At 39.6% G+C, this 19,672-nt stretch overlaps 2 protein-coding genes across 2 annotated transcripts in view; one reads left to right on the top strand and one right to left on the bottom strand.

The window, feature by feature from the left end:
- Nucleotides 1–19,672, top strand: part of LOC137296089 (protein rolling stone-like) — a 355,451-nt gene that overhangs the window by 283,796 nt on the left and 51,983 nt on the right. The window lies entirely within an intron of this gene.
- Nucleotides 1–19,672, bottom strand: part of LOC137296474 (uncharacterized) — a 78,931-nt gene that overhangs the window by 36,113 nt on the left and 23,146 nt on the right. The window contains exons 4-7 of the mRNA XM_067828263.1: nucleotides 6,776–6,791; nucleotides 5,731–5,886; nucleotides 4,836–4,957; nucleotides 4,462–4,597 (exon numbers count right to left, since the gene is read on the bottom strand). Of these exons, the coding sequence (XP_067684364.1) occupies nucleotides 4,462–4,597; nucleotides 4,836–4,957; nucleotides 5,731–5,886; nucleotides 6,776–6,791 (430 nt within the window). The remainder of the gene's footprint in view (nucleotides 1–4,461; nucleotides 4,598–4,835; nucleotides 4,958–5,730; nucleotides 5,887–6,775; nucleotides 6,792–19,672) is intronic.

The following is a 19,672-nucleotide window of genomic DNA, read 5'->3' as shown; positions in this document are numbered from 1 at the left end:
CGCGAACTTGAAATTGTCTGTTATTTGAAAAGCTGACTATGAATTGAGGCAAACGACCTCGCAAACCGAAATCATATAAATCTCTTAAAATGCCATATTTCCAGGTTGTGTCATATGTTTTTTCTAGATAAAAAAAGATAGACACAGCATGTTGTTTACTAATTAGTGCGCTTTTCACAAATGATTCTAAACGCACCAAGTGACCGACAGTAATTCCGTTTTTACGGAAACCACATTGCATATCTGTTATAAGATTATTTGTTTCCAAGTACCAAACAAGTCGATTATTTATCATGCGTTCCATGGTCTCACATCTAGTTAGTGAAATCGGACGATAATTGGATGGATCCGTATGATCACGTCCAGGTTTAGGTATTGGTACCACTATAGCATCACGCCATGAAGTGGGAAATTTCCCGGAAGTCCAAATATCATCAAACATTGATAAGGGCGTCTGTAAACAGGGTTCTGGTAAGTACTTCAGGAGTTGATAATGTATGTTATCAGCTCCTGTAGCAGTGTCAATGAGCTTGATCAAGAGCAGTATGGAGTTCATGAATAGAAAACGTTTCATTATAATCTTCCCCATTATCAGAATTGAAATTGATAGTTTTCGTTTCTTGTTGTTTTTTATATTGCTGAGATTTAGGTATATACTTAGAAGAGGAAGAATGTTTAGCAAGGGTTTCACCCAGTTTATTGGCAATATCTGATTTATCAGTAAGTAATTGATCTCCATGTTTAAGATGATGGACAGTAGATTTAGTACTTTCATCCTTTAATTTTCTTGAGCATGTTCCATACCTTGGACACGGGTGTCCGAGAATTGGATACATAATTTTGCCAAGATTGGCGTTTGTTCTGTTTAAAAGTACACCGCGCTTTAGCATTTTAAATTTTATATTTATTTAAATTCTGCACCATAGGATGGCTTTTTTCCTTGCCTTCCTAGCTTGTTTGCATTCATCGCTGAACCATGGTTTTCGAATATGTGGAACTGCAAAGGACTTTGGTATACACTCATCAGCTATGGAATTCAGTTCATCAGAAAAAACATTTAATAGCATCAGGAACGTCAATAAAACTTTCAGGTTTAAGTTTTTCAGCGCACAGTGTTTCATATAAAGCCCAGTTAGCCTTTCTAAAACTACACCTTGATCTTGGAGGAACATCAGATGGAGTTACAGCTTTTAATACAGTAGGAAAATGGTCACTTCCACAGAGGTGATCGTGGACTGACCATTCGAATTCATTTAGCAATTCTGAATTTGTGAGTGACAAGTCGAGAGCAGAATAAGTCCCTGTACCAGGGTGTAAATATCTGTTGGAACCATCATTATAAATTGTACATAAATCATTGTCAGAATAAAAGTCCTCCAACAATTTACCTTTAGTGTTTGTAGTTACACTACCCAAGAGTGGGTTGTGCCCATTTAAATCTCCCATTATAATACAGGGCTTCGGTCATATAGAGCTGGAAGATCAGTTTTGGCAAACGTCGAAGACGGCGAAATATAAAGAGAGCATAGCGTAAACGCTACATGTCAAGTAATTCTCACTGCAACAGCCTGCATATTAGTATTAAGTGAAACAGGGCTTTGAATAAAGTTTTGTCTGACTAGAATGGATGATCCGCCAGTGGCCCTGTCACCCGGAGGTGAAAAACAATGATATGCATTAAAATGACGAAGGTCAAATGTATCTGTTTGTTTTAAGTATGTCTCTTGGAGACATATCGCTGAAGGTGTATAATCTTGGACTATTAGCTGTAATTCGTGTAAATTAGTCTTCAATCCTCTGCAGTTCCACTGTACAATATTATTGAAGTAAACTATCTTTTGGGGGTATTTATTGGGGATCTATTCCGCACTCTTTTGGAGGGCGACAAGCTACGTGCCCTAGAATGGACGTTTTCAGAAACGTCCATGTCTTCAAGAGACCCGTATTTATTGAACAATTTTGGGTTTTTTTACCCTTTAGGAGCTCTGCCACTTTGTTGTTTTGAAGCACCAGGCTTTGACTTCGGTTTACTTTTCACCGTTTGTTGACTATCAGCTGTCGATTGAGACTTTGAGTGTGACTGAGATGACGATTTGTGATCAGAAGAAGACTTTGAGGTACTAGGAAGTGATTCCTCGGTCTGTGATGATATAGCACGGTAGAAAAGCTGTGGAGAATCGCAATTTACCCATGTCAAGTTAGTTTGGCAGCCTGTGGTTGATGTTGTTTTAGAGCTAGACCCGATATTTTTGCTACTGTAGCATAGCTTTCTGGAAGATCAGATCTCTTTACCTCGGAAAAAGAGATATTTTGAGTAAATTATATTTTATTGATCTCCATTTGCTCTTTCCAAATAGGACACTGTTTAGAAAATGAAGAATGGTCGCTTGAGAAATTGGTGCATTTTCTACAAACACTGTCACAATCTTCTGTTGTGTGTGTCTTCTAACCACAGTGAGCACACACAAAAGACAATGTGCAAGTATTTACACCGTGTCAATATTTCTGGCATTTAAAACACCTGAGCGGGTTGGGGATGTAGATGTCTACTTGTATGTTACAATAGCCTACCTTCACTTATTTAGGAGCATTTGGACATGAGAAAGTAAACAGATATGTATTTGTTTGGAATGTTTCATTGTTCTTTCGAGTTCAAAAGCGCTTGACGTACAGCACGCCTTGATCTTTCATTTCTGATGCTATGTCAATTTCGGACATATCAGCAAACAATCGATCACGATCTCTGATCATACCTTTACTAGTGTTTAAGGTCTTGTGAGCAGAGACCGTGACCGGAATGCCCACGAAAGATTTCATGTTCATCAAGTTGGTTGCTTTCTGCTTTTTCCCGCACTCAACTAGCAGGGCACCCGAACGTAAACGTCTTATGTTCTTCACATCCCCAGCAATACCTTGAATACCCTTGGATACAGCAAAGGGGTTCAACTTTAACGGTGTCTTGTCAGGAGTCTCAATCACAACGAAACGCGGTCAATACTCAATCGATGCAGACGGTCTATGGACAGTATCAACAGGGTCAATATCAAGTGGATGTTTCGTTTCTTAGGTTGGGGTTTCCTACGCCATAGTTAGTGTAATATGGTTCATCATCTGTGATCCCCACCCACCACAGAGTGTCGCAAGGACAATGCTAAAGCAAGCGGGCCTCCAGCTTGCAGCACCAAGGATACCCGGATGATATACTCCAGTGGAAGAATTATAAAGAATTAATCCACCAGATTGGCCCATGAGCCATCGCCTTCTGGGCATAAGACTCTAGGCAAAATTCAGAACTTAAAAATACATTCCAAAACCAGAAAAGTCGATGACTAATTCAGCCAAAACCGAAATTAAAAGTCCAAATAACATTTGTGCAATGACATATATATAATCCATGCACAGGGCTTGGTATGACCAGCCGATTGGTTGAATCGGGCCCATTCAACCACCCGTCTAGGTGAAGTAAGGGCAGAAGTGGTGTGTTGGGCAAATGAAACGCTGTTAAAAGCCCATCTGGCCTCAACCACCAGGATCCCGTCCTCCACCGACTCGGAACGCAACCCACGGCAAACAGGTTGCCCAATTTAGTCGCCTCTTACGACAAGCAGTGGGGTGCTGTGGACACATTCTGTCCCGGGTCCACACGAGAGAGCTATACACTGGATTGCTGGTGGGTGATTTGAGCAGAGTAGGTGGCTGTACAGAGTAATGGTAATTAAAAGAACATTTTGAATGAGTTTATGAGATAAGTTGATATACACTGGGATGGTTGCACCCACTGCAATAAAGAAGTTGACTATCCATAGAACTTGTGCAAAAAACTTTCCGTTCGTCTTCACTCACTAGTTTGACATGATATATTTTCGGTTATCTAAAGAGGAATAGCTGACTTCTTTCATAAGTATACATTACTGATATTTGATTTTATAAATTTATATTATCGATTACAGTGCACAAACGTACAGGCCACTGAATACACCTCGTCCTATTTTTTGCTAAAATAATTCTAAATGCGGTGTAAAATATCGCATACTCAATCAAAACTAAAAAAAACGTTAGGGCTCTCGCCCAACACTGAGTGTACTCAATGGATAAGCCCAAACATGGCCAAACATTCAGCTGTACAGAAACATTCATATTTAAAATGATTATTGAAATAATACACAGTCATAATTTACTATTTTAGAAAGGTTGGAACTATTTTTTGCAAGATGATACCAGTTAAAAACGTTTTACTCTCCATACCTCCCACAGACTGAATGTAATAACGGTAGTTCCTGGAAGAAAAGATAACATTGTCATCCCTGCCAGCGCTGTTCAGAACATATCTACAATGTGAAGTGAAGCGCCGTGAAATCCCGAAACATCAAGGGTCAAAGATGGAATCTCTCTCGATGTTACGGTAATTTGTAGTAAAGTGCCCGGCGTGATATGTCAGATACTATTTCCCCCTCCTTTTACCTTGCTGTGGTGGAAGGGTGAAAAACTCTTTACTGGGCTTGGTGCCCCTTGTCATAGGTAAGGTGAACATCTCTATTAGATACACGACGTCGCTTCCACCGGCGTTAAAACCTTGCATTTCCTTTTGGAACTTAAGCTGAAATTGAGAAATAGGTAAATTAAGATACATTGGTCAACAGAGTGAACTAACGCTGACGACTTCATATAATATCAGTATCCCATGACGGGATAATGTAAGCTTTAAGCAACAAAATATTGCATTGTCGTAGCCGTAATGGTATCCTGGTATGCCATGTCTCTTGCTATTAGGGATAGGAAAGATAGATCGCTACCTCTGCACGCATGCATGACAACACTAATATATCCAAACGCACCCGGTGATATTGTGAGGTAAACCTGTTGTAGGAGAAGTCCAACACTTCGCACTTAAAAGCCGCTGATCCAGTTAAAGCAGCGATTTTGACATAAAATCCTTTGAAGTATTCAGAACCAGCAGCTGAAATATATATGATAATTATTAATATGTTGTGAAATACATAGCCAAGAGTGGACACTTGCATCTATACACATCTACATACACAAGAGCGCGCGCACAAGTCTGTCTGTCTGTCTGTCTGCCTGTCTATGTCATGTGTATGTTATAAAGTGAATAAAAGTGACAGTGAGCTTGAATGTGTGTCTTTCGTTGTGAAAGTGTGCGGTATTTGAGAATGTGAAGTACCACGTAATTTAACCATGCACAATGTGTCATGGCATGGAAGTGCATGGAAGTGTCAAAAATGGTTCAGATCTGGTCGTAGGTAACCGTGTCAGCTCCAAAATCCGCCGGTCACTACACCGTATTATTTATTCAGTGAATGGTGTTTTCAATGTATAGCTGAAGAGCCGTTGGACGGCGAAACATCTTGAACCGTGCAGTTAATGGGGTTTTGACAAGAAGAAATATCCTGATCCATGTCTTACATATTTATTGCTTATACACCTGCAGGAATCATGTGGCATATCCTGTGTAGAAATGTTTAGCCACATCCATCCTGTCTTAATGTTTAATCCGATAGCAACGTTCATGCAAAAGCTGTAACATACGTATCTACACTTTCCTCTGAGGAAACAACAGCCGCGCACTGCAGTAAACAATACGTACGTGATGGTCATAAATGAGATTGCCCGGTCTATAGTATTAGGTATTGGAACAACCCTGTTCTTTACATATTGCCGTATTTAGATCTAGATGCTAATGATGATGAAGCAAGCGGGGTACACATGTACCAGCAGCAGGGGATTGCCAGCTAAGCACCAACTGCGGTGTGAGTGTCCCCGAAGACGGCCCTTTGACTAGGGTTCCTTCAACTTTCAGAGACCCTGGTTGCTGCATAAAGTCCCCTCCAAGACGAGCATTAGTGACCAGCTGCAGATCCGCGCATTCTGGAAGAATGAATGAGTAATAATCTTGACACTGCTTTTGGAAGCATGTCGATTATGGAATACCATTTCTCCTTGCTGAAGATGAAACATATGCTTATGGTATGGTGAAAACAGATCAAAAGTATTTGTCGAGTCTGTGTCGGAGAAGAAAAAATCTCATCAAACACTTTTCTATTATGTTACAATATAAGTCACGAGGTATCACGAAGGGGGCCATGGGTTGATGTAACCCCCAGAGGGACCAGTGACCAGGGACAACGCATTTATCCTGCCAAACACCTCAATGTTAAACATTTGAACTTTCTGCAGCATCTGTATCGGATCGTACACTACAACCAACCGGTGTAAATCAAACGATTCAAATCCTACATCTTGTCTTTTTTCCCCGCAGGTATTGTTTTATCAACATCGCCGCGATGTGATTCCTCTTGTTAATATTCACAGGCACTACATCTCAACGTGTTGTCAAAATTTATCTATTGGAATACAAGGCAAATCTTTTCGTAGCCATCGCTAGATTTTCCAGACGATACAAGAAAAACAAATTTAGAGGTATCTCCCCTCAATCGATTTGCATTCGCAAAACATCGGTAATTTACGTGCATAGTGCGTGATTCCATGTTATTCGAGACAAAGACGTCCTACCACGAAGTACCGAATGAGTTGTCATTGGCAGCGGGATACACTGCAATGTACCTCGCTTGTAAGTGGGGTACACTGAAAGTGATAGAAGAGTGCTTAGAAATCAGTAAACGACATTTATTTTTGAGGTGAGATAAATTCGTAATACACATAGCATAAGTATGAGGCAGTATTGTTGAGATGACTGGGTCATTTAGAGCCGGAATTGCCACGTAAATAGTAAAGAGTCAAGCTGCCTTCTACTCACCAAGCTCACTGTTTCCCTGGAAGGACACACATGTCAATGGATCCATCTGAAACGTATGTGTATTATCAGTATTAGAACTGCTATGTAGTTTGCATGGATGGACACCATTAGATCAGGGAGCCTATATAGAGAGGGGCGGTGAAACTCCTCGAAAAACCGCTGAACGTATGTCTCGCTTTGTCACGTGACCAGTGGAGACAATATGGCGGCAGCTTAGTATTTAAGATTGAGCTCGGTTCATTTTCAACAGCTGATTACATTCGCTGAGTGTTGTGACAACTCGGAACCTACACGTAGAAGGTAAGTCACCTGTTCTGTTACTTCAGTTCTAGTCACATATTTGTAATTAGTGTCAGTATAAGAAAATATGTTTGTAGTAAAGTTTCAAGTCGGCATCTTGTAACTCTCTGGCTTCAATTATCGGTACACAGCGAAGATAGACTGAGTTTCGTCAATAAAAGCTTCTTTCACACATTCCTTTATGTTTTAGCAGGGAAATATACCTTTATCTGAAAGGTGTCTGCAAGCAATAGTGATAGTTTTGTGACTTAAAAACATGTTGGGGTTTAATTGGGGTGTGTGAAAAATCGCCGATCTGATCTGATGTGCCATTGAAATACTACACGCCGTTGTTTGAAGTGTGTCTAGATATTGCTCAACACCGTCTTTCACATACACCTTTAATTTTTATGAGGGGAATTTACCATCAGGCGAAAGGTGTTTGCAGGTAATGGTGATAGTTTCATAATCGAAAATAAATTGTTAGGACGTACTTGAGGTGTGTGAAACATGTGCCATCTCGCCGATCTGATCCGATCGGCCATTGAAATATTCTACGGCGTTGTTTGAGTGCTTTTGTTTCAGCTTCAAAAACTTCATTCACATACACCTTTAATTTCCATTAGGGGAACATACCATCTAGTGAAAGGTGTTTGGAAGTAATAGTGCTAATTTTATAATTTGAAAAAATCGGTAGGGTGTTTTTGAGGTGTTGAAAAATGTGCCATCTCGCGGTTCTGTTCTGATCCGCCATTGAAATAGTATAACTTTGAGTGTTTCTAGTTATTGCTCCAAAACCTCTTTCACATGCACCTTAAATATTTATTAGGGGAATATACTATGACCCGAAAGGTGTTTGCAGGTAATGTTTATGATTTGATAATCTAAACATATTGTTAGGATGTATTTGAGGTGTGTGAAAAACGTGTCATCTCGCTGATCTGTTCTGATCCGCCATTGAAATACTACACAGCATTTTTTTAGTGTTTCTAGTTATTGCTCAAAAAACTTCTTTCACACACACCTTTAATTTCTGTTAGGGAAACGTTCCATCTGGTGAGAGGTCTTTGAAAGTAATAGTCATGATTTTATTAATTAAAAAAATAATTGGAAGGGTGTATACATTCACAAGTATTTCATGTGTGTGAAAAATATGACATATCGTTGATCTGATCTGATCACTCATTACTACAAGCCAATGTTTGAATGTGTTTAGTCGTCCTAAAATTCATTTCTTTCAAGTACACCTCTAAGTATTGAGGGGAATATTCTATCTGGTGAAAGTGTGAGGTATGACATATCTGATCTGCTCTAATCTGCCATGGATGCCTTTGCTGCTTGAATGTTTTAGTTCTGAAACTATTGTTGATATTTGACAAAACTGCAAAGGACTTTTTAACGCTTTGTGATGGTTTTAAACTTTCTGTTTTTAGGTGGGAGTGACTGTGTCAGTTGACATTCTGTCAGTATCCATGCAATTGCGCACATGCAGGAAGCCATCTGGTCATCTTCATTAACTGCCCTCTTAAAAAAAATAATTTCGACTTTGCCACCACCGTCCATTTGTCCATTATAGACTGAGTGTCTATAAGAATGAGACTGACTGAATCTACAACTCATTAACATGTGCTTTACTTTCCAAACTGTATTCCGGAAGGAAAAAGAAATAAAAATGTGTTCCTCCCTCGTCACATTTTTTCTATCAAAAATTAAAAACCAAAGTCTTACTCGTCACTTTTGAAAAGAATGTGCCTGAGAAACATATTTTTATGCAGCCTAAGCATTCCACACAAACAGTAAACCACTGAAACATAATGAGACATTTTAATTGTGTAACAGATCATTTCAAATACATATAATAACAGTGTTTGCAGTTCTTTAGTTTGCCATTTGGCCATCAGGGCTTGCTGCCACTTGCAGTCTTTAAAGTCTGCATACCCATTTTGTTGAAATCAAACCAATAAAAACAAAATAGTCTTCATTGTAGAGAGTTTCACAGTCCCTACAAAATCCATTAGTGAAGTGTATGGAGCACAGAGAAGTTTACATTAGTTATAGACTGCTGACATTCCTATGCGGCACTGAATATATAATACTATGAAGTGAAACTGGAAGTTATCCTAACATGAAGGATCAGGGATAATTCCTGAACATTAATACAAACTATGGGCACGATGCTAGTTGAAAAGAAATGAGATCTAATTGACAGAAGACCACAAGGGCCTGCAGATAACTGAAACTGTTGGCCTGATACATTAACAACCGACGCTGGGCCTCTGGGCTGGCGATCGTTTCGAACGCTGTATCAAAATTGTCACATAAACAGAGAGTCTTTGAACAAGGCAATGTGTAAACACATTCTCAAGTCCTCTCATTAATCTACACATGCATCATTCGGCGACAGGAAGTGTAACCAGCTCGTTGTGACAACATTCAGGGGAGCCTACTCCAATTTACCGAGTATTACTCCTGGAGATGCCGATAGTTTCCGACAATAAACTGGTTGAAATACTGTTAAGCGCAGCCGATTTGCGCTGAGAACACCAAGTCGACCTGTGCGGTGGAGCATGACGAGGCACACGTTAATTAGTACAAATGGTAAGGAAAGCAAGCAAGTGACCAATCCCTGTTATAGAGTATCCCTGATTAGATGTAAGAGCGTGTGTTGGACGCTTTGCTGCTATGAATGCTGAATGCTGCTATTCAATCGTTCAAGTCTCTCCCAGATATATGAATCGGGGAGAGGTGCCGAAAATGTTCAGTGTATCTTAGTCTTGGATTTACAGACGAGCTTGTGCACCGTAGGTCAACAACAAAAGTCGAGGTTCAAGTAGATGAAAGACGTTTGTGTATTTCCTGCATATTTTTGTTATTAATTAAGTAATAATTATTACTGGGTCACAATGTTTAGTGTTTCGAATAAAAATAATGATGGATCACATTTTGTATAATAAATGGTCAGCATTTTTAAGAGTTTGGTATCAGGCTGTCCGGAACTTATCTGCCCTTGGTTTTCTATGTGTTACTTCCGGGAGACTGCTAGAGATTTCTACAGTGTTGGCATATGTGCCCGAACTTTCGGGAAATGACTGAATATACATATAAAGGCTAGTTGCCGTGTTGAGGGGGACACACATTCACATTACCGGGGGATATACATCATCGCTAACAATCCGTCAACGCCTGAATCTACATTAACCGTTGTCAGACCGATCGCTGTCTTTACATTCTGCATTGTTGATTCTCTCTTTCACTAAGACTTTGGTGAGTTTGCTGTATTATATCTTGTGACTCATTGCCTTAGATTTTGTCTCACTTGTATTGTATTTGAAATCAGTATTGTGAAATTGACTTGTGATTTTGTATATAATGCTCTCTTTGCTTATTAATAAATACAATATATGAAATATTATTGACTTGTCTTTGCTCTGTTTTGCTGGTTTACAGGGGGGTTCTGACATCGTGTCACGGCAAATTTTTAACCGTAACACAGGCTCCAGCCCAAACAGATAACTTAAACCGTTCACTATTCTGTATGAGAGAAGAAACTGGACCTCCAATTACCGTCATGGAAGCACAGAAAGGAACACCCGAAAGTTTCCCTGTACTCTTTACCGGGTTTCTCGTCATGCTTTATATTGCTCTTTGGGGGATATCTGGAATTCAGTAAAGGAATTCTTGTACTTTCAGGTTTTGCCTTAATCACTTCCATGAGTATACACATGTCCAGATGAGTTTGGAGTCACTCTGTCTTTCTGTAATATCCGTACAGGGGTGACGGGACTTCGAAGTACCATACAAGTGCTAATCAGTCTAAGTATACTTAGTCTCAGTGTTGTTCGTCTACCAAGTCTAACAAACCCTAGCAGAAGGTCGCGACCTATGACCGCCCAATCAATAGTGAGATAGTTAAATATATTTAACCAATCAGACAACCGCTACTACTTAGGGATCGTAGGGACTTGCAAAATATTCAGGCCATTGACACAGATCTCTCCACAAACAAAATTCCGCATATAACACAGTTATTTTACCTCAGTATATACGCTTTGGACTTTCTGTTGACATAGTCACCATTAGCTAATATTTCCGCAAGATGACATCCTTGAATATTGCCAAAACACTATTTTCAGCGGCTGTTTACTCACCGTTGTCATGGCTGTAACGTTCGCCGTGTGCATCACCCGGAAGCGAGCGTACGCTAGATAGCATTCGGAATAGTTCGGGTAAGAACCTTTTCGCGATAAAAAGTTCGAAAGGTATGTGCGAATGTCCACTTTCGCGATTTGGTAAGCTGTGGTCTGATTGGTCAATCTCAGTGGTTCACCGACGCGACCTCCCATAAGGTTTTATTTAGAGTAGTAGAGTGTAACGAAAAGTACTGAGGCTAAGTTTACTTGGACAGAAGCACCAATACTTCTACTGGTTGTGTTTTATTTCTGTCACCGTTTTGTCTTTCGGGACGATAAGCCGAAATCTGACCTCAGTTAACTTTCTCCAGTAGTAAGACATTATCAAACCCAAATGGTCTACCAAAGGTTGCGCCAGAGCAAATCAGAAACCGTATTTTAACAAGCCCCTGTCGTCACGAACTGTTGGTCTGTTTAGCTCCCTGTATTCCGTGTTCATATTGTGTTTTGGATGTTTTTAAGGCAGGACTTTACAAAAATATTTGACGCTAATGTAGAAGTCAGTGGGGAAAATATCTGGTTTATTGTAACCAGTAGCTCCTGCCCTTCCTCCCTGCAGTGCCCGGGTGAGGCACGGATAGATCAGTAACCAGTCGCGAACAAACCATTTTCCAACTGCAATTGGAGTAAAGGGGTTGATTCGGGGAGATGACACATACTTCACCATTTAACATCAAACGTTAATTCATAGTTTTTTTTTCAAATAGAACACCTCCACCAACACGTTGTATAAGTTGTCATGTTACACCTGGTCTTGTGTCTGGTCTGCCAATCACAATCACTCAGTACCGCCGTATTTCTGTAAACATCTAGTAATTTCCAATATGCATCACACTAAATGGCCGGCCTTCTGCTGGGGTGTTCACATAATGATGAAGAAGATGTTTTGTCTCAAGTCTCAAATGACTGAAGCTAACCAGATATATTCCGTTATCGAGGAATCATATTTTAGTGTGTGTTTGTGTATTTGTGCTACGAACAGTAATCCAGCCATACGGCAACCAAGTAATTTAGATCATGAACATCGATCTACTGAACTGGAAGACAATGGCAAACATCAGCCGTCCCAGTCTCGCAAATCACCTACCATGACAGGCAGGTTTTGCTGAAGAGAAATTCGAACAAGGAACTTCACGTGTTAGAGCAGTTCTAAGCTGGATGTGGTTGCTGAATAACAGCTCTAACCGGATGTTCAACGGAGTAAGATCACCCATTGTATCTTGTCTTTTCACTGTGTCAAAAAATGTTAATATGAATGTCAGACATTTAAAAAAGTGGAAGCCCGATAATCCGGTTTCGGAACGTTCGAACATCGAATAAATAGCATCTGAAGATGATGATGAAATAAAGGAGGTATTTTTGTTGTTGTTGTTAATGTGTCATTAAAGCGATAACGCGATGGCTATATCTGACAACAATCTCTTACGTTGCTTGGCAACATTGATACTAGCGTAATATAACACGTCAGGGAAGGGAATGTGTTTCGACGTGTAGCGCCTATCTAGATAGCTATACAGGAACGGTTCACACAAACGTGCTGCATATCTCCTGAGTTCGGATCACATAACATAGACATTGAAAATGAGTGAAACCTTTACTTGTTGAGTTTAAGGTTTCTCAGTAAAGAAAGGGTTCGGCATGTGGAAAATGTCGTTTAGGGACTGTGATCGACAAAAGCTCTTCAAGCGTCGAGAGCGCAAATCGATTTGTTCAATTTGTCAAAGCACTTCCAACATGTATAATTCGCCTGCACGCCTACCATCCTATTTGTGAAGTGAAGGATAGCATTTCCTTTTGTCTCAGTGGTATTGTTTACAGTCCTCAACACAATATACTGTTACGAGTGGAGAGATCACACAACAATCTTAATAATAGTTTTAATGCTGGCAAAACAGGTATCACAGTGTATGGTTAAAAGTCTTATTTTGTTAAGCACATAACAGTTCAAATTGATCCTGTTCCATCTCCTTCCTCTGAATAAGATCACATAAATCCAAATAATTGTCATAAACTATGCCGACATGGCACTCTCAACTTGACAAAATGAAGACAGCCGACCTGGCCAACCTCTTCACTCCCCACCTGGGAACTGATCACCTCTCTTTGTGTTACCCTGCTTAACCAAGTCAACCCAAGCTGTAGTTACATAATCCTATTGTATTTTCCTTACCCCAGTTTACTTACATACAATGGAAAGTGGTCAGTGGTAAGCAGAGCTTCTTAGCTTCATGGTGAACAGGTAGTTAAAGTATTTTAGATTAACTTCAGATTTTATAAATATATTTACAGATATATGTATAGTATAACATATATAAGCTATTCTCACTACATACTCATAACAATACTATATATGCATTTGTAGCGGCCACAAAATTTCCGAGTCCCGTGCTGGGATTCGAACGACGGACCTTCCGATCCGAAGTCGGACGCCTTGTCCACATGACCAAAGAGGTTAACCCCGTCAGCAAGCTGACAAGGCAAGGATGTCATCTGTGGGATGACTACACGCCCTGCTACATACTCCCCCGTCAACAGAAGGCACGTCCCGGGCCGCATATTTGGGTACTGAGGCTTATTTTGTTCAAATATGATATGAACGTGCTCAGCCCCACGTTGGGCGCCAATGTAGCGGCCACGAAATTTCCGAGTCCCGTGCTGGGATTCGAACGACGGACCCTCCGATCCGAGGTCGGACGCCTTGTCCACATGACCAAAGAGGTTACCCCCGTCAGCAAGCTGACAAGGTAAGGATGTCATCTGTGGGATGACTCCACGCCCTGCTACACATTCATAAACACTTTTTGGGAAAATGAGTTTGTGACACCCTTTCTTACGAAAGCCTAGTGCTGCCACTTTTGTAGCACAAAATATTTTTTCAAAGACAGTTCTCGTTACTTCAAATATACATATGGAAATTAATTAAGCAACACCAAATTCAAAGACACATAAAAACTTAACAAAGTTTAACGAAGTAATTTTGATGATTGATTATTCAATTTTGATGTATTGACATACAGCATGAGCTTTTCATGGGTTGATATGACGCGCGTGAAGCTTGCACAGCGCACGTGCATTGCTTTAACCTCAACTTTCGAAAAATGCACTTTTTCCCTGGGGTGTTTACAAGCGCAGGTTGTCGATTGCATTCGGTTTTTCATTCATTTCAATGTCATGGCACGTAGGAAATTATCAGAGGCCACTCGTTGGCAAATAATCGGCATGAGGAATGCTGGTATGTCTCTAAGACAAATCGGGACTCAAATCGGACGACATCATTCCATAATTTCAAAACTTTTGAAAAAATACCGGGCCACTAATGAAGTTAAAGACCTGCCTAGACCAGGAAGACCCAGGAAGACCACAGTCCGGGAGGACAGAGCTTTACTGAGACTTGTACGGCGCAGGTCCTTCGACTCGAGCTCTCGGTTGAGACAGGAGTGGCTTCCAGGGAGACCCATCTCGAACAGGACTGTTCGGAATCGTCTGAAAGCTGCAGGATACCGGGCAAGGAGGCCAATCAAGCGACCCAGACTGTCTCCAGCCCATAAGGCAGCCCGACTGGCCTGGTGTAATGACCGTTTGCACTGGAACATTGCCTCTTGGAGGAAGGTCCATTTCTCAGATGAGAGCCGGTTCTTGCTGCACATGGTGGACGGTCGTACTCGGGTCTGGAGGCAGAGGAACACAGCAATGGCTCCACGGAACATCCAGGAGACTGTGGCCTTTGGGGGAGGTTCCGTTATGGTATGGGGGTGCATTTCCATGAACTGCAAGTTGGATATCATTACCATCCGTGGCAACCTTAACGGTGTTCGTTACCAACAGGAGGTTCTTGACAGGGCTGTGGTACCTCATTTTGAGAACCATCCTCTGGCAACGAGACCCATATTTATGGACGACAATGCTAGACCTCACAGGGCGCATGCTGTAAATGATTTTTTGCGGCAAAATGCAATTGACAGAATTCCATGGCCTGCCATGAGCCCTGACCTCAACCCCATTGAACATTTGTGGGACTTTATTGGCCGTCGTGTGAGGCAGAGAGACCCACCAGTCCATAATCTCAACGAATTGACGGCTGCCCTGCATGAGGAGTGGAACAGGATCCCCCAGAATCAGATCCGGAGACTCATCCAAGGAATGAGGAGGCGTCTGGAATCGGTGGTGCGTGCGCAGGGAGGACACACTAGATATTGATGAAAGTCGGTGTGCAGACTCTCAGATGACTGTTCTTTCTTTCCATGTGACATTTGTGTTAATACACCTGACAACAACGTCTGTGGATGAATAGTAAATTGTGTCCATTTTTTCATGAATTTAAGACAGTTTTAAGAATTTGGATTTCGTTGCAATAAAGCAAAGTCTTGATACTTTTTCCCTTTAAGTTGTTTGTCAGAGATCGTCTGTTGAATAAAAAAGTGTCAAACTATATCAACCCGGCATATTTTGATTGTCAGAACACTTCAAAGTTGCTCCAATAGAAAAAATTGGGGTGTTGCTTGATTAATTTCCAGGTGTATATTTACTCGTTGCTTCGAGTATTTTTTCGTTATTTCAATAATTTTCTCGTAACTTCGAGTATTTTCTCGTTATTTCAAATATTTTTTTCATTGCTTCGATTAATTTCTCGTTACTTCCAGAATTTTCAGTCAAAAACTTGAAATTTCGAGTATTTTCTCGTTACTTCAAGTTTCAGTCAAAAACGTGAAATTTCGAGTATTTTCTCGTTGCTTCAAGTTTCAGTCAAAAACTTGAAATTTCGAGTATTTTCTCGTTGCTTCAAGTTTCAGTCAAAAACTTGAAATTTCGAGTATTTTCTCGTTGCTTCAAGTTTCAGTCAAAAACTTGAAATTTCGAATATTTACTCGTTGCTTCAAGTTTCTTCTAAAAACTTGAAATTTCGAGTATTTTCTCGTTGCTTCAAGTTTCTTTTAAAAACTTGAAATTTCGAGTATTTTCTCGTTGCTTCAAGTTTCTTTTAAAAACTTGAAATTTCGAGTATTTTCTCGTTGCTTCAAGTTTCAGTCAAAAACTTGAAATTTCGAATATTTTCTCGTTGCTTCGATTTTATTGTCCTTAATTTCTAAGTTTGATGAAGCTAGCATGTATATTTTAGGAGATCTACCCCGATCAAGATGACATCCTCAGTCACACACACCCTACAATCTACACCCTACACCACCCGAGTTTCAGTGGTCATAAAACTAACTTTCAGTTCAATAGGGATTATGCGCACCCTTGCAACCGCGGTATCTTCCCATAAAGCAGACCTCACAAAAGACAGACCGCTTAAAACAACACACTTTAGGGTTGTTTGCATAAGGCTTAATTAAGCTGATAATAATAACATGTGCCCAGATATGGAAACTATACTTTGTTTTAATTCATGTAATGAATTATGATTTTTATATTAAGACTTTTTATATTAAAAGTGCTTGAGAACATTCTCAGCTTCTCAAGCAACTCAGTTCTCGACTACTTTTCACTCTAATTACAAGTAAATTAAGAAAGATGGAAATGTGTTGTTACTATACTCTGTAGTGACTGGTAGAAGAACAAACAGAATTTGATATCATTTGAAAAGGCATAGTGTGTCATATATTTGGATAATTTGAGAGTGAGTGGTTGATAATCACATTTCATGAGAAAAATACATGTACAGGTAGAGGGATTCACACTGAAATATTTTGTTGGAAATGATACTCGTTGTTGTTCGACAAGTGGTGGGCATATTAGTAAAACATGGAATTCGTCACATATGGCTTGTTTACAAAGATTACAAAGTCGGCTTTCTTTCAAACCATTCAGACAGCGCCCTGTTTCCATTAGTAACCTATGATTTGTTGTCCTAAATTTTCTCAGTGAAATTCTACTTTGTAAGGTTAATTTAAAATAAGGTTCTGGAATAACTTCAAGTTCATACATTGTGAAATGAAATCCTTTTGATGATTGAGTATTGCTTGAATTCCAAGATTGAACAGACTGTATACTATGTACTGACTCCAAGTGAACTCATTAATGGAATAGGGGTGGAGAGCATGGCTGAGCTAACTAGTGTACTAACTGAATTTATCTTACAGGAGGTCTGTCATTTTGGAGTGAACCGCAAATAAGACTTAACTGTGAAATGATACCATATATTCGATAACTTTGAGGATTTGACTGAAGTCAATTTGATCAAAACGCATACCATTTTGGTATGAATATCAGTACGAATTGGTTTGCTTCCAGTCTCCACATACAACATGTGGCGAAGCAGTTTTCTTGAAAATATTTAATGAACAATTTCAATAACACTTAAAGTTTCATATGGCCAGAGGTCGTATAACCATTTCTAAACCTAATGTTGTCTTTTTCATCAGGACACATACCACAATTTTCAACGACACAGCTTAATTAAGCCTTGTGCAACCAACTATAAAATGTGTTGTTTTAAGTGGTCTGTCCTTTGGGGGGTCGATACCGTCCCAAGCATATTTCCTAAACTATTCATGATAACTTCATCAGACTAGGAACACGTATCAAGCATGATAGATAGGTTTGCCATTTGGGGTTTAAACCCAGATATGAACCTTTTGCAGTTTCCTCCCAAATGTGACTTAGGCTGTGGATATGAGGGTGTCATGTCGTTCGGAGAAGATTTCCTTAAACTATACATGCTAGCTTCATGAAATTTGGCACACGTACCAAGCATGATCCATAGATGTGCCATTTGATGGTTATACTCAGATATGAATTTTATTTTTTTGCTATATCCATGGACATGTGACTTAGGCTGTGACTATGAGGATGTCATCTTGCTCGGGGCAGATCTAAAATATACATGCTACCTCCATTAAACTTAGAAATTAAGAAAAAGGAATCGAAGCAACGAGTAAATATTCGAAATTTCAAGTTTTTGAAAGAAACTTGAAGTAACGAAAAAATATTCGAAATTTCAAGTTTTTGACTGAAACTTGAAGCAACAAGAAAATACTCGAAATTTCAAGTTTTTAGAAGAAACTTGAAGCAACGAGTAAATATTTGAAATTTCAAGTTTTTGAAAGAAACTTGAAGCAACGAGAAAATACTCGAAATTTCAAGTTTTTAGAAGAAACTTGAAGCAACGAGTAAATATTTGAAATTTCAAGTTTTTGAAAGAAACTTGAAGCAACGAGAAAATACTCGAAATTTCAAGTTTTTGACTGAAACTTGAAGCAACGAGAAAATACTCGAAATTTCAAGTTTTTGACTGAAACTTGAAGCAACGAGAAAATACTCGAAATTTCAAGTTTTTGACTGAAACTTGAAGCAACGAGAAAATACTCGAAATTTCAAGTTTTTGACTGAAACTTGAAGCAACGAGAAAATACTCGAAATTTCAAGTTTTTGAAAGAAACTTGAAGCAACGAGAAAATATTCGAAATTTCAAGTTTTTGACTGAAACTTGAAGCAACGAGAAAATTCTCGAAGTAACGAGAAATTAATCGAAGCAACGAAAAAACATTGAAATAACGAGAAAATACTCGAAATTTCAAGTTTTTGAAAGAAACTTGAAGTAATGAGAAAATTCTCGAAGTAACGAGAAATTAATCGAAGCAACGAAAAAATATTTGAAATAACGAGAAAATACTCGAAGTTACGAGAAAATTATTGAAATAACGAGAAAATACTCGAAGCAACGAGTAAATAATTGAAGTAACGAGAATTGTCTTTGAAAAAATATTTTGTGCTACAAAAGTGGCAGCATTAGGCTTTCGTACTTTCTCACACCAAAACGGGTGTAACTCTCCTAGATGTCAAATAGATACATATATGCAATAATTTACTAGAATCGATGTTGAACAGGTCCTTTGTTTAAAGGTTACGTGAACAGTTAGGATATTCAAACTTGCCTTGTCCTTCACTGCTTCTTTTCGCGCCTTCTACATCCATATGCGAGTTTGGTTTTACACCGAAAGACATAATTATACATTTACGATTCAGCTATGTCCAGTAATTAACCGACTTTCGCTCAGAAAACACACAATCGGCTAGGTCAATCGCTGCAGCAACCACCTGGTGAACCGTTACGTCGGTCACATTTACTAGAGTCACATGCGGTTTGTTCACTTTGATTACAACAATGTAGCTATCAGTACATCTCTCTTACATTTACACTATCGAACTATGATAGTATCGATATCAGTGTTATGTATATGTTAACTCTAACGATACGTGATATGTTAGCGAGAGGTCCTGTGCGTAGTGCTCAGGTCACAAATCAGTTGTAGTTAAGCACCGTCGAGCTCGGGCAGTCCTTGAATGAGTGGCCGTGTTTGGTAGTTTCACTCCAGAGAGTTTCTAGGCCCCACAACAAAGCACATGTGACACAGGTGGTCTCAGCTTAGGCAAGTGAGTCTGTTAAAAGCAATGGGTACCCGGTGAGATAAAATCACGTTACTATAAC

Source organism: Haliotis asinina, chromosome 9, assembly GCF_037392515.1.
Source record: "Haliotis asinina isolate JCU_RB_2024 chromosome 9, JCU_Hal_asi_v2, whole genome shotgun sequence".
In the NCBI taxonomy this organism is placed as follows: Eukaryota; Metazoa; Mollusca; class Gastropoda; order Lepetellida; family Haliotidae; genus Haliotis; species Haliotis asinina.
The sequence above is the reverse complement of the archived record's forward strand: the minus strand, read 5'-3'. Positions and strand labels throughout refer to the sequence as shown.